Here is a 15,464-nt window from a genome sequence, read left to right on the forward strand (position 1 = left end):
GAGATATACCCATAGTACGTATAAAAGCTATGGCACACTCCAACTCCGCCCATCTCACAAGCAATCAAATTAACAAACTAAAATATACATATACTATTATGTATAAGAACAATAGACAGTAATAAATTAGCATAATTAATCAATAACAATCACTTTTTTTCACATAATAAAAAAAATAGTTGCACATATAAACATACAACCCCGAATAATAATAATAATATTGTGACAACCACACCAATTTCCCCATTCCTACTCCTCCATTAGTCAAAGTTCCAAAAAAGGTTTAAACTTTAATGTTGAAATTTATGATGGTAAAGTTTGGGAGTTACTTTTTAAAATGTGTTGGTGTTTACGGAGATTAATTATTGGTTAAGCTAGCTAGATTATACGAGTAGTTCTTTTTCCGATGTGAACCAAACGATCACTTATTTTTAATTATGGAAGCTTTATGTAGTGTTACATACGGAGTATTAGTTTGGCGGATAACGAGTGATTGTAAAAGAAAAAATAGGTGGGAAATTAAATGTTGTATTTTGGCAAGTTGATCGTTACTTGATTCACAAGTTGATCTTTTCCGGTTACATTGTATCTTGTGTTAGAGGTAAATCGAGATATTATACGTCTTTCTTGTTACGCAAGATAACCTATTACGAAGTATATATAAATAGGACATGAATTATTGAGAAGAAACACGATTGAATAATACAACTCGAGTATTTCCCGAAACTCCAACTTTCATTCTAATATCTCATACCCGGTAATTCTCTTTAATCGTTTGGTTAAATTAATTCAATCGCTTTTATTTACGTACTCGTTAACTTTTTTCATTCTTCTTTATACTCTCTCTTTCAAATGGATTCCGTATTTTTAATTAAAATATATCTCACATATATTAAAAAAAACGTTATTAAGTTGTATTTTCGCATGCATGCAGGATCAAATTGTCGTCACAGTCAATGGGAGATACCCAAATAACCACCAGCATCATTCCTAAGGCTCTAAAAGGATGGAATATTGGTAAACTATTTGGGTGAGTATTTTTTTTTACGGTCTGAATTAAACTCGTAATCTCGTATGTAGGTTCTTCACCTCACTAACTATTCAATTCATTTGCAGAAACTGGAAGAATCGTGTCTATAACCCGTTTGGTAGTACGAAGAAAATAGCTACGGATCCCGCCGTTCCCCTGTCTACGACTAATAATATGGAGAAAGTAGCAAAGGAGGCACCCAAATGGAAGGTAGCTATGGATGCAGTCAAACGTAAGCTGATGGGCACTTCTAATTAGACAACTACTCCTTCGTCTCAACTATTTGTTTACTATACTTAGATTAAAATAACTTTCAATTCATAGAGAATAAAAAGGGTAACAAGTGTATTTAGTTTTCACGACTCGATTACTTGTTAAACCTGTTTGGTCGTAATTTAATTAAATATCTTCTCGAAATTGTGTTTAATTTAATTATCGTCTAATTAGTTGTAATTGTGTTACATTTAGTTATCGGACTTTAATTAAGTGGTTCGTTGTTATCCCCTGTTTGCTCGAGTATTGGTTTGAATACAAAATTACAAAAACTAAAGTTTTTACACAATTTCATGCATTATACGAGTATTGGTTTCTTTGAATAATGCAAAGAAATTACTTGTTTTACAATTTTTTTGTATACTTAATATAATGTCAGATAATATTTTACACTTACGACGACAATTTTGGAGTTGATCTTATTAATTAAGAAGTTTGTAAAACGAATTTAATTCGTTATTTAGAACATGAGGGATAATATTAGTATTACAATCAATTTTTTTTTATCATGGGATTTAGGAGTTAATGACAGATATGTGATAATTACGAGTAAATTAATAAGTTGGATTAAGTAGAGGCTTTTGATATTCCTTAAGTTGTGAGTTGCATATTTTAACGAGACGATTATGAAAATGGATTAAGAACTGAACTAGTATTTTTATGAGACGAATATGAAAATGGATTAAGAATGGAATTAGAAGATTTGAGTTCCTTCATCAAAATCATGGAAACAAAATCGCTTATGCGTATTTATATATACGCACTATTTAAAGTAGAGGTATACCGTTGACAAATAAAAGAAAGGACTTATATTACTCTACCGCTTCATTTAATAATTTACCTGAATATTATTTTTTATAAAAAGTATTTTAATGTATTCCTATTTTTGTGTATCCGAACTATAATAAAAGTGATTAATTGTAGACTTATGTGATATTTTGGTCCACAAACATATTCCCTTCGTCCTGATCATTTGTTTACTTTTTTTTTTTTGGTGTTTCCGTCAATCGTTTATCTTTCTATTTTAGAGATCTGATTCTCTACTCTTTTCTTAATTTTTCTATTCAAATCCATTAAACTTGATCGAGTCTAATGAGCTCTTCGGTCCATAGATACAACCAAAAACGGGCAACATCCTGGGTCAACTGTTGCGTTAGCCCAAATGAATTGCGTACTCGATTAAAGTATTCCCGTAAAAGTTGACCCACTAAGAGTTGACTAATTGAGAAAATGCTAGAAAAATTCAACCACCCCACTAATCATACGATTCATTTGCCTAACTCGATTTTGCTTACCACCGTCTTAACTTTAACATTTAGGTTAATTTATACTGTCTTAACTTTAACTTTTAACTTGTCTTTTTTTTGGATGCAATTTTTTAACTTAAAAGTCTCAAATACGGTATCTTTCACTCTTTCAAAACATTAACTCTATTTTAATCTCAAATAAAGACGGTCTTAAACAAAAAAATGAAGCTTAAAATAACCGATTATATATATATAAAGCCGGGATTGTGACAACCACACCAAGCTCCCCACTCCTACTCCTCCTTCCATTGGTCAAACTCCGAAAATGGGACAAGGAACTTCAAAAGGATGTACTAATGGCGGCAGATCATTATCATCATCGTCGTCGGGGAGTGAGCATTCAGGTGATTCTCGCACTGCCAGATTCCGTCGTAAACTCCGCCATATCCGCCACCCTCGGAGTTCATCGTCGTCGTCGGGGAAGCATTCTCCGGCGAGATTTAAGTTGATCGCCGCCGATGATTTCGCCGGAATTGCTCTCTTTACTCTTATCTCTGTATGTTTTCGTCAATTCCTCCCTCTTTTTTACCTTTTGTTTTTCTATAATTATTGTGTGAGACGGTTTTTTGTATTTAAAAATGCTCGTTTATTGTTAGTTGTATATGAATGTTCAACCAATAAAAAGACCGTCTCGCACAATTTGTATTTGTTTTTATGAGCTTGGTTACGTCTTTGTTTAACAAAAGGTTTTAAAAAAAAGTAAAGTTGAAATTTATGATCTTAAAGTTGGGGAATAACTTTTTAAAATGTGTTGGTGTTTACGGAGATTAATTATAGGTTAAGCTGGCTAGATTATACTCCCTCCGTCCCGGTCATTTGTTGTCTTTTTGTTTTGGCACAAAGACCAAGAAAAGTGGACAGCGCCAATTACTAAATGACATGTGGACCAAATTGAGTGTGAATGAGCAAATTATTCATCAAATGCATTCCTAAAATGACCGGGACGGAGGGAGTAGTTCTTTTTCCGATGTTAAGCTAGCGAATTTCCCGTTGTGAACCAAACGACCACTTATTTTTAATTGTCGAAGATTATGTAGTGTTACATATGGATAGTTTGGCGGATAACGAGTGATTGCAAAGGACAAGATAGGTGGGAAATGTTATATTTTGCACACAGTGTAGAATGTAGAAGGAACCAGGCTTGTCTTTATAATTAGTATGTAATTGATGATTAGAGTTTATAATGTGCAAATGAGTTACGGGTTATGTCGGGTTGTGTTTCTGGGGGTTTGGGTTGGATCAACATTTGTGAACTCTAATGTAGAGGGAATAAGGGTTGCTTGAGTAATTAGTTTGTAATTGATGATTAGAGTTTGAGATTAGATGTTCATTAGGTTATGATTTGAATTGTGCAGGCAAAGATGCAATTTAAGGATAAATGGATGGCATGTGTTTCTCTAGGAGAACAGACTTTCCGAACTCACGTCACTGACAAGTTAGTTTTCATTCTTCATTCCGTTACCGTTTACAATTACGAGCATTGTCCTTTTCTCTAGGCTGGACCTAGTTAGTATTGTGTGAGACCATCTGTAGTAGAACAAGTCACCTACTCTATTGTGAAATGCGTAATAATATTCTATGAACTTAGACAGCTCTACTCATAGAACAGTCCCATGTGAGTTGATGCTGGGCCAATTTTCTGATTCCCACTATTCATGACCTTTGTTCCCTTTTGTAAAGAGTGGATGGGGGATGTTTGGAATATAAATGAAAGTTCCTTTTCTGGGTGGAGTGTTTTCATTTTTTGCGACTTTATTCTGAAATGGTTCAAAGGATATATGCTGATCTTATCAAAAAGTAGGTGATGGGTAGGGATACAAAGATTAACTGATGTTTGTAGAATTGTATGTGTATGATTGAATGGAATCAAATGATTCAGGAGGAATGTGTGAATAATAATTTTAGTATCATTATCATTTTTTTCCGCAAAGGAAGATTTGCTTTTACAGACTCTAAAATGTCTGGCATTTTAGTTTGCTATACGCGGCAGACGATGCATGATTTGGTTCTTATATTTTTGATTTGCGTTCTCTCTTTCAGACAGTTCAGTTTGAAAGTTTGTTCTAAAACAGCCCAAAAATTGACTACTTGATGTATAAATCTGATGACTTTGCCAGGAAGGGTTTGAGAAAGTGTTAAATGTGGTTGCCTTTATACCTCCATCCCATTTATAGTGTCTTCATTTGACTTTGTCGATCAAATTATTTTACCTTTGGCCGATATTTTCTCCTAATATAAATAGCAACAACTTTTTTTAAAAAAACAGTGATTTGGAAGTATGTATTTTGAGAAATAAGAGGTAGACAATCTTAAATTGTTATCTTTAGATAAATTTCGAGAAAGTAATGGTCAAAGGTGACATTAGTTGACCACCAAAGTCAAGTTGAGATAATATAAATGGGATGGGGAGAGTACTGTTTATAAATAGCTGAATTGTTTTGAGATTTGCTAGTCTGCCATGCATCACATATTCGCAATTCCTGTCGTACTCCTAGCTAAATTGCTTGATTTTTTCTGAAACGTGATCTTTCTACCTTTTGTGGCCTCTTCTTATATCTAATTTTGTTTTAACTTTCAATGCAGCACAGATGAACCAGTTTGGAACTCGGTAAGCTACTCTTAAAATTCACTTCCTATTTGCTTTCATCATGATAATTATCATCTAAATACAATATAAACACACAAGTGTAACATATCTTTTTCCCGTTTTGGAGAGGGAAGATATTCCGATATTTCAGTGATAATTATCATCTAAATTAAATATAATCTCATTTGGGCCTGGTATACCCTTATGATTAAGGGTATCTTACACACATGTTATCGTTCCTCTGTAGACCAGATAGAGGGTCGTATTATATACAAAATGTACTTTTCTCGAGTTGCTTGCTATTGCTATCGCTGTTGTTGCTGCGATTGTTATTATCGCGGCTGCTGCCGCTACTGGTTTGTGATTGCGATTGTTGATATTTTCGTCGTTATCATCATTATCAGTAGTATCATTATTGTCATTAACTTCATTCTTACTTTTACGTCTCTAGAAAAGCTCTTGTTTGTATGTTCCCAATTTTTGTGTTCTTCATTTTTGCAGGAAAAAAAACTACTTCTGGAAAGCAATGGCCCTCGTCTTGCAAGGGTATCTGTATACGAGGTGTGTATTTCAAGAGAAACATTTATTTACTAGTATATGGGTGGATATTGTCGCTTCTTTGTGATTTATTGCTAATAACTAAAATAGGCAAATAGCTAGGTTATAGTGTGCCAGAACTGCTGTCATTTACATCATTTGCATGGCAAGTTACATTTTTTTTTTTTCATTTGGAAGGAAAAAAAAAATACAGTAGATAGCTTAGACTGCTGTTGAGCTGCGTTGGTATGTGATGAAGTGGAAGAATCTCATTTTGCTATGGAACTGCTATGACGATTTAAAGTGCTACTATATATACCTCTGATGATATAATGCCATTAATCCAGATAATGTTGATAAGCATTCTCTGAGATGCATAGTAAACTTTGAGCATATAGCTGACGTCTTGATCATGTAGCTCTTTTTGGCACAGTATGTTTCAGACTTTAGTGTCACAATCTTTCATTATAAGGCTCAGTCTCTCATAGGATAGCAACCTCTTTGAGATTTTTCTGTTTCGAATATTATGGTGATTATATACTTTAACTGCAGTAAACTGTTATCAGCTTTTCAATTGTTTCTCTCAATGAAATATTTCTGATCAAGTATCCTCCTTTTGTGGATGTGTGGCTCAATGCTGTTAAGGCTATTGAAAAGGAGCTGAATGACAAACAAAATATGCCCAGGAGTTTGCTTCTCCTGTTATATGGTTTTAATGGTGCTAACACTTGCTAATCAAAACTCAAAAGCAATTCTGATAAATCTAGTTGCGAAGATGATTCCTTAATGGATTTTATATATTTGTTTGATGCTTTCAATTTTATTTTGTCTTTTGTATGTCACAGACTAACCGATTGAAGAAGAACAATCTCATTGGGCATTGTGAGCTTGACCTTTTTAAGTTTCTTACCGGGGTGAGTTGTTTCATCAACTTCTTTTCAGGCATAGAACATACAAACAGTCGTCACAGAATATAGCATGGACAGTTATAGTATGCAAAACACTTTTTACAGAAAATATATAACTAGAAAAGCTTTGAAGAAGCAATAGAGGAGAAGGGGTTCTCAATTGTAAACAACTACAAAGAAGTCCAAGTATGCTATTTACACATTATTGGAATAACCGAAAAGCCATTCTTTGGTTTAGCCCGCTAAGAAGCCAAAAAAAATTCCTGTGGCCCTGTCTCACCAGGAGCAGTACCACGTCGATGCCTTTAAAAAAATTGCGGGTGTTAGTTCATCCTATAAACATAGTCCAACAAGGGCCTCTTACATTTGGCGAAAATTGGATTATCAAATTCATAATATCACTATGCTTGTAGTACAGGAACTGGTTTAGTTAAAGACGACATAAAGGATTGCAACTAGAATGTCGCCCATCTCTACAGACATTAATATTTCCCATCACAAGATCAATTTCCTAATAAAAATGAAATAGGCTCATTAAATCATTCATCTCTCACGCATATTATATAGAACACTTAAAATGAGAATAGACGAGGACAATAAAAATTTCCTTATTTTTTTTTTTTGAGGAAAATGGACAATAAAAATTTCCTTATACGAATATTAATAATCCAAATTTGTCTTACAAACAATTACAATGGTTTGATAATTTTGATAGACTGCAGAAAAGTGAGTGAAATTTAAAAATTAAGTTCATATTGCAGGACTCCGATTCTCTTTCAGAGGAAGTTAATCTATTCGATCCCTCTTCAAATAGCACAGTGGTTGGCAAGCTTTGTTTCTCTTGTTCAGTTGAGGTCCGTATACCTTTTGTTGTATTTGATCGTTGATCAACATCTTTTGTGGGCCATGAAATGATTGTGTACTGTCATTCGCAGGATCCACAAGAAACAGAGAAAGATTTTGCACGTCGCATATTATCAATAGTGGTATGGTGTGCATTATGATTGCATATTGGAAATTTCGTTCAAGTAATTGTGTAGAGATACCTCAGTTCTGTGTTATTGTTTGGTCAAATACATGGCGGATGAGTGGAGATACCACCCATACGACAAACTCTATTACGTGTTTGTAGTTTGTACCAAAAAAAAACTCTATTACGTGTAGCATTTTTTCAATATATTGCTTTCTGATAGGTATAATGGAATAAAGCAATATGGCTCAAATTTGCTTCTTGTTATTGTGAGCCATGTTACTATAAGCATTGATCCCATTTACTAATCTGGCAGTACTTTTCTAGTAAGTGTCATTGGATCATTTGAACAAATTGGAAGCGTATGAATGAGAGAAAGCTCTTACAAAAGATACCGTAAAACTCAGAGCCAATTCTTGGTAGTTTTAGCTTACCCATTCTTATGCGGTGCTTTAGGCGAAATCATCATACCTGGGCCTTAGGGTTAAGGGACAAACACATCTGATTAGATATTCTTAGGAATAATATTTCAGATCAACTATCTTGGACTACTTGCTTTTCATGACGTCTGATACTTGGATATTTCCAGGACTATAACGAAGATGGGTTGCTTTCGTTGTCTGAATTTTCCGACTTAATAGATGCATTTGGCAATCAAGTGGCAGTTGATAAGGTTTGGTTACTACACCATTGTATCTGTTTTTGCGATTTTTTTTTATTTAAATAAAGGTTTAGGTTGTGTCTTCTTTAGTTGTTATGAAACATTGAAACCACATGTTTTGGTTAGATTTTTGTTAAATAGGTAATGCAATGCAACACAGGGAGCTGTTCTAATTTGTAATACCTTATGTACCCAATGTTTGCAGAAAGAGGAGCTTTTCAAGGCTGCAGATAAAGATGGGGATGGTGTTGTAAGCATGGATGAGTTAGCTGAACTTCTTATGCTTCATCAAGAAAAGTATGAGTTCAAAATTGTTCCTTCTGCTGCTGATTTATTATGCATGTTTTTTTTTCAGATCTGGGCATGTGGTAGTAGTTTATTTGTTGCTCCCTTTATGTTGCGCTAGAATTTTCATGATATAGGTGTAATCGCTTGGATAAAGGGCCTTGTCATGCTTAATCCCTATATTCTTTGAGAGTTTGAACAAGGGAGAAATATGGTAGTATATTGTTATCAAAATTAAGTATTCAAACCATCCAAAATAGAACACCAATTAGTCCCCTTTTTTTGCGTGGATTTACCATGATTCAAACCCACTGTAAGATAATTGTGGGAATATTAGGGAGTGTTATATCACTTATATCAGTTATATGTGACCTTTTTACCCATGTGGGATTATAGTTGACTCTTAGATTTTTTTATTTTCTCGAAAAAATGGAATAAATTTAGCCTGTGGTTGTGTAATTGTACAAAAAAACATTGTAGTGTATAAAGATGAGCATGATGTCAAATTTTCATTTCGTTGTGGTTTATGTCTGTTATTTGATGTTTTGTTGTCCTGTGGTGACATAGTTTCTCCCACCCTTATTAGTTATTACACTATCTTCTTAGTTATTGTTTTATGGTATAGTTTAGTTTATACTTGGAATCAATTATATGTTTCATATCCTTGTTTCTAACGTGCAGAGAGCCGCTCATAAACACCTGCCCTGTTTGTAGTGAGATTCTTGATGCCTCCAATTGGGTAGGCAGTATGGTTCATATGACCTTATGTTTCAATGAAGGGACTGGGAACAATGTCATGATTGGGGGTTTCTTAACTGATAAACAAGCTTCATATGGGTAAGAGTTTGTCACATATGGATTAGCCAATTTACAATTTAGCTTAGTTTTTGATGTATTCTTTGTTCAAATTCTCTTGTACACAGTTCTTTATACCGTGTGTGAATATTTTGTTTTTGTTTTGATAACAGATGGTTACTTAAACTGAGTGAGTGGGCCCATTATTCTTCTTATGGCATTGGCGTGCGCACAGGCTCAAAGGCAGAGCATATTTTGGTATGAGATGATCTGTTTTATATTCTCTCTCTATTTCCTTCATTCTGCGTGCTCTGTGCAAGTAGTAGCCTGTAACTTGACTGTTTGTAAGTTTTGGCATTTAAATTAATACAATTTGAAATTTTGAATGGGTTTAACAGATTTTGACAGGGAACTAATTCTTGTATATTTTAAAAATTTGCAGTTCACAATTCGTATATTTAATTTATTTCATTCTCTTGTGGAAAATTGTGTTATTATGATAGTACATTGGACAAGCAACAACCGTAGTGTATTAAGATATACTTCCAGTTACCTTTTAATATGAACTTTTCATATGCCATGGTTTAGTACTTTAGTGTAAAAAATATACCTGGTGGCAGCTTAAACCAAATGAACCAGTAGTGGAAGACTGGAAGCCATTCTCAAGTTTTGGTTCTTTGATAGGAACGTGCATGAATGTTGTCCTTTTTCTTTCATTCCCTTTTCATCTTGCTGACATTGTTATTATAGTGGCTTGGCTACTATGGCAATCACTTGATTTTATGCTTCTGTTAACAAGCCAACGTGACTCTTGTTTTAATATTAAGAGATTTGAACGTTATACTTCTTTAAGAATATTTCTGTAAAAGTTCCAGTAACTTGAATATTGCATTTAGCCACATACATTATTAGTCAACATCTGAAATTTATTAATTAATGTTTTGACTTTTAGTGATAAACTAGAATGTTTCCTATTCTAGGTGTTTGATCGTGTCACAAAAAGGCTGGTGGAGGAGCTAATAGATGGAAAGATTATTTTGGCTATGAGAACGTTATATCAAACTAAAATGGGGCTGTTCCTTCTCAGCAGAGGTATATGTTTTGTACTTCAGGAGGGGGTTGTTGATAATTGTTCACTTTTTGTCCGTTTCTTTTCTGAAAACGAGGAATTGCAAGGAAAGTTTATGTATCCTCAAAATAAGTCTGTAGAAAGTCGCTTTCTACTCATTTGGAGTGACGTGAATAAACATTTAGTTTTCCTCATCTTCCAGTCGTCTTTTCTGTTATTTACCTCTATTATTTCCATACATCCACGTCAGGGATGGGGTCTCTTCTGTGGTGTTGATTTTGAAGTTAGGGAGTTGTGCCCCTGGCCCTTTAGTTATCCTGTTCGAGAGTTGTTTATAGTCCGACCTATGAAGTGGCCATCTATTGTCTTTTGTAAATTTTGTCAAAAGTGCTATGTTGATAGCTTGAAGTCATTATTTTGTTAAGCTGTAACTTTTACCATGTAATGTCTCAAATTTTTCACTTTTAATGGAGTTTAAGAGTGACTTTTTTTAAGCTTCGGAGCACAATGGAAAATACTAAAATGATTCCCTGAACTTTGTCTTCTTTCTGTATTGTTAAATAACATTTGTGGGGATTGGGGATAGTTGCGTTCATCCGACCCTAAGCATTGGTGTAATGTTATTGTTAATGCTAATGCAGGGGGAAATGAAGTTCTACAGAATTTATCTACGAAGCAGGGGGAGAAAATGAACTCGGTTGAATCTGCAAAAGATATACCAAAGTTTTTAGAATCATTCAAGGTATGCCACTCTTTCTTTTTTTACTATTTGAACCCTGCCCTTTTATTAAGTGGGTAATCTCAGAAATCTGAGGTAGCTGTAGGTAAGCTGTAACATCTGCCTGGTTTATGGCACACAATTATTAAGTACAATTTGAAGCATTCGATGGTCAACAATTAGAATGGAGAGGTAAGGATAATTGAAAGTTAATCATGCCACTAAGGCTAGACCATTCCAGTATTCCACACTACCCTCGACCGGATTACCACTGCTAAAATCACAGCCTGTTCCCGACTTTCTCCAACCTGCATGGTTTGTAAACGTAAGATAAGCTGTTGTATATTTCAGAGAAGTATAGGAAATAATCATATATGGGATATATCATTTCTAAAGTATTGTGAACACTATCATCTTGCTTTGTGGAAGTGCAAGTAATTGTTCCATTCAGATTGAAAAAATCGCAACAGAAAAAGTAAGATATTGTGATAAACAATAATGCTATTTTGAGAGAAAAAAGAAAGTATGGTGGCCTGAGTTGGTGAAAGGAGGGCTAGCGTTCAAGGGATGAGAGAGTGAGGGTTGTGTTTTTAAATTGGGTGGGGGTAGTTATCAAGTGGGTGAGTTAGTGACTGGTCTATGTACTACACTCAGCGAACACCGCTTTGGGATCCAGATTTTGGTTTACTATCTTACCCTTACAAAATCAGCTGGTTTCATTTGAACCAAATACACAAATATACAAAATGAGTTGGTTTTCTATCTTATTCCCTTCTTGGAAGAGAAGAATGAAAAAAGGTTGTGTTACCGAATTTTGGAAGATAGTTCCGTTGGCTATTTGGTGGTGCACTTGGATTGAATGGAACTGTCATAAATATTGCCTCTTCATTACAATTGTCTGTGAGCGTAATCTTCTGTACACAGACATCACACGTTTGGTGTCCCTTAATTAGTATTATGGAGTACCTTATCAAAAGAAAAAATCAAATATTTAAAAGTTAAAATGTTTATATCTATAAGCATTAGGGTAAACCATTTTTATCTCTTCAACTCTACAGGATCAGATCAACTTATCTGAAGTCAAATACCCATTGGATCATTTTAAGGTATGTAGTTCAAGTATACGTTTAAACTTCAATCTTGTTGCATTATTCAGGAATATCTAACAAGCTTGGATTTAGTTATTACTGGGGATGGGATATATATCTGGGTTCACTTCTGCTAGTTCTCTAATGTTGATGACATTTTTCGCAGTTAACATTCTGCAGCATCTAGTCAAACCGGTGCCAATGTTAAATTTTATCACAATCAGCTGACACATTCTTTTTTGCAGACTTTTAATGAATTTTTCATTAGGGAATTGAAGCCTGAGACGAGACCGGTTGCATGTAAGGATCGTGATGATGTGGCAGTGTGTGCTGCTGATTGCCGTTTAATGGCTTTCAGCTCTGTTCAAGACAGCACCAGATTCTGGATTAAGGTATAATTTACTCAGGTTAATGCATGTGATGGGGATCACTTCTCTCTTTTTTTGTTGGGGGGAATCAACCAAGTTAAAAACAAAATGTGTGTGCTCTCCTGAGTCTCAGATGCATTCTGAACTGGTGATATCTACATAATTGCACTGCTTAAGTACTCCTGTCTTTTCCTCCCCGTGAATAATGCATGATTTTAAATTTTAATCACGGTTTGAGACTTGATCTTGGAATTAGTTAATGCCCCTGCCTGATGAAAATGGAAGGTGTTCTGAGCAAGATACAATGATATCAGTTTCGTCCGTGAGTGGATTCCAACCTTTTTGTTTTCAAAAGAACTTGGCCACATTTGGTTTTTTCTTTTAATTTGTGGACTCGATGTTCAAATTTCCTTTTACATTGGAGCCAGAGACTCGATAGTTTTGTACTGTTATGGAATATGATTGAATAAACTAATAAGACGAAATGACTCGCTGAATTGTTTGAGCTGCTTGTAGATCGTCTTGAAATATCTTCTTCGTGTTTAAGGCTGCGTACACCGCCATATGCGGGAGCATTTCAGGCACTTGGGCCTTGGGGTGAATTTATTGTAATACTATTGTTGGACTCCTTGTTCTATCATGTTGCTTGACATCTTTCAACTATAATTCTTACTTATCTGTTCACTGAAAGTTCATTACAAGTGAAAATCTCTTTGTTGCTGCTCTAGTTCGTGTTAAGATAGTGTGTTTTACTCTGGTAAATTCTGATCAATGTTTAGAAGTATATCTGCATAGCTTACTTAGCATTATCATGCAGGGCCGAAAATTTTCTGTTCAAGGCCTGTTGGGGAAAGACGTTTCTGCTAGTCCTTTCATTGATGGAACATTGGTGATATTCAGATTGGCACCTCAGGTGATTGACACAGTTAACTTGTTTAGGGCATTTAGCTCCCATTTAACTGGTTCACATCGTTGAACACTTGAACACACCCATGTTTACCACTTGTAATCTCTGATTATAAATGCAGGATTATCATCGTTTTCATTTTCCAGTTTCCGGAACCATTGAGCAATTTGTTCCTATACCAGGAGCTTTATACACTGTATGCATGGTTTTCGTTTGCCATCTTTTGTTCATCTTTCTAGAAATTGGTCAAATGTCTCATTTTGACTTTTATGATTTGTGCCAGGTTAATCCAATAGCTGTAAACAGCTCTTGCAACGTCTTTTCAGAGAACAAACGAGTTGTATCTATAATTTCAACCGCATATTTCGGGAAGGTACGTCATTCTCTGTATGACTGCTTTCACTCTCTTTGATTCTGAAGCTTTAAGAGAATTTCTGTGTAGTTCACCTGTGAAAGAGATGACCTTTTTATAACTAACAGTAGGATTGATAGGATTTGACTATTGAGCTAACTGCACACGAAGCTGTTTAACCAACATTTTACCCTTTTCTTTCACCAATTCCATTGGGCGACTCAAAATTATTTAACTTTCAGTAATTTTTTTATTGTCCAACAAGGATAGCAGAGCCTTAATATCAGAATGATTGATTCTGATAACATAAATCATCATTTAAACCCTTCAAATTCAACCAAAACCACCTTCATTGTATTTTGCAAGTTGGCTCTTGTAAAGCTTGCAGTCTACGGACATGCTTGATAAAATTTAGTCTGACAACTATGTATTGTTAACAAAATGGATCATTGATGTCGCCAAAGTCAGGTTACTTATATGCATATAAACGTTGGAGCATTACTTTGCAGGTGGCATTTGTTGCCATTGGCGCAACAATGGTTGGTAGCATTTCATTTACCAGGAAGGAAGGTGAACATGTTCAGAAGGGCGATGAGGTTACGAATATTCTTACTGCGCAGTTCTGTTGTTCATATTGTGCTTTATTTCTTCCCCTCTATACCCTTATTCTATGTGACGCTTGTTTTACTTAATTTTGCAGTTTGGATATTTCTCGTTTGGAGGAAGCACTGTTATCTGCCTCTTTGAGAAGGTATTACCAATTTACCAGCTATCATCTTCAAAAGTAAAAAATTAACATGTTCTTGAGAGCCATTGAACAAACTATGAAAGTTGTTTGAAAGGGCAATGTAAGGTCGGTGAGTCTTGTATGAGCCGGTCTCAGATGTCATGTGAGACCAAGCCCAAATCATTATGCATTCTGCGCTTCATCGAAGGGTAGTCTGTCAATTCTACTGATTTTGTTCGACTATTTTGTTTTAACAAAATCATCCAGAGACTTCTGAGCCTTGCTCGATATGATTGTAAGCCCAATGTGGTCCTCGCTCTCATTTTGGTTTAATTACTTCTCGTTATGAGTTTATATGACAATGAATGCTTGGAAATAGATTTTCTTGTACACATTTCAATGACGGCATTTCTTTCCAGGGCGTGATAAAGATTGATGATGATCTCTTGGACAATAGTGCTCGATCACTTGAGACCTTGGTCCGTGTCGGAATGACCCTGGGCGTATCTACCATGACTCCATATTAACCTGGGAGACTAAAGCTTTTCCATGTTGGCGTGCCCGTTCTAAGGTCCGGTTCAAATATTGTACAAATGTGAGTGCTAACAATAATTTTGTGTAATGGTGAATGGTGATCACTTTTTTTTTTTTTTTTTTTTTTTTTGGTGTTTGAACAATTTTCTACTTCTCTTCTCCATTCCAACCCAATTAGAAAATAATTTATAATTTTAAAACATCGAGAGAAGAGCCATTTTTAATTAACGAGTACTGACAGCAGCAAAATAATTACGGAGTACATTGCTGCAATCACAATTGACTTCAAAACAAACGATAATTGTTATTCTGATCGTGTAATATCCTCTCTCACGAATATTACGTTAT

At 34.9% G+C, this 15,464-nt stretch overlaps 1 protein-coding gene and 1 long non-coding RNA gene across 2 annotated transcripts; both read left to right on the plus strand.

The window, feature by feature from the left end:
- Positions 1-692: 692 nt before the first annotated feature.
- LOC141622767 (uncharacterized) lies at positions 693-1,541 on the plus strand. Its single transcript, XR_012533085.1, has 3 exons — positions 693-757; positions 935-1,030; positions 1,117-1,541. It is a non-coding gene; the product is annotated as an uncharacterized LOC141622767 (long non-coding RNA).
- Positions 1,542-2,798: 1,257 nt separating this feature from the next.
- Positions 2,799-15,425, plus strand: LOC141619836 (phosphatidylserine decarboxylase proenzyme 2-like). Its single transcript, XM_074436858.1, has 21 exons — positions 2,799-3,106; positions 3,966-4,045; positions 5,194-5,218; positions 5,699-5,758; positions 6,580-6,648; positions 7,404-7,496; positions 7,578-7,628; positions 8,202-8,285; positions 8,479-8,570; positions 9,240-9,395; positions 9,527-9,611; positions 10,334-10,445; positions 11,064-11,164; positions 12,199-12,246; positions 12,474-12,620; positions 13,414-13,509; positions 13,625-13,699; positions 13,787-13,876; positions 14,365-14,451; positions 14,556-14,606; positions 15,002-15,425. Exons 1-21 carry the CDS (start codon positions 2,876-2,878, stop codon positions 15,107-15,109), a joined length of 1,941 nt encoding a protein of 646 aa, XP_074292959.1. The 5' UTR covers positions 2,799-2,875; the 3' UTR covers positions 15,110-15,425.
- The last annotated feature ends 39 nt before the right edge of the window (positions 15,426-15,464 follow it).

This window comes from Silene latifolia, chromosome X (assembly GCF_048544455.1).
Source record: "Silene latifolia isolate original U9 population chromosome X, ASM4854445v1, whole genome shotgun sequence".
Classification (NCBI taxonomy): Eukaryota; Viridiplantae; Streptophyta; class Magnoliopsida; order Caryophyllales; family Caryophyllaceae; genus Silene; species Silene latifolia.

What these genes read in the sequence shown, in the direction of transcription:
- LOC141619836 (XM_074436858.1), top strand. Translation starts at nt 2,876, where the DNA reads ATGGGACAAGGAACTTCAAAAGGATGTACTAATGGCGGCAGATCATTA. An exon ending in GTTTCTCTTGTTCAGTTGAG is followed by an intron (nt 7,497 to 7,577) that starts GTCCGTATACCT and finishes TGTCATTCGCAG; the next exon opens with GATCCACAAGAAACAGAGAA. An exon ending in AGTTTTTAGAATCATTCAAG is followed by an intron (nt 11,165 to 12,198) that starts GTATGCCACTCT and finishes TCAACTCTACAG; the next exon opens with GATCAGATCAACTTATCTGA.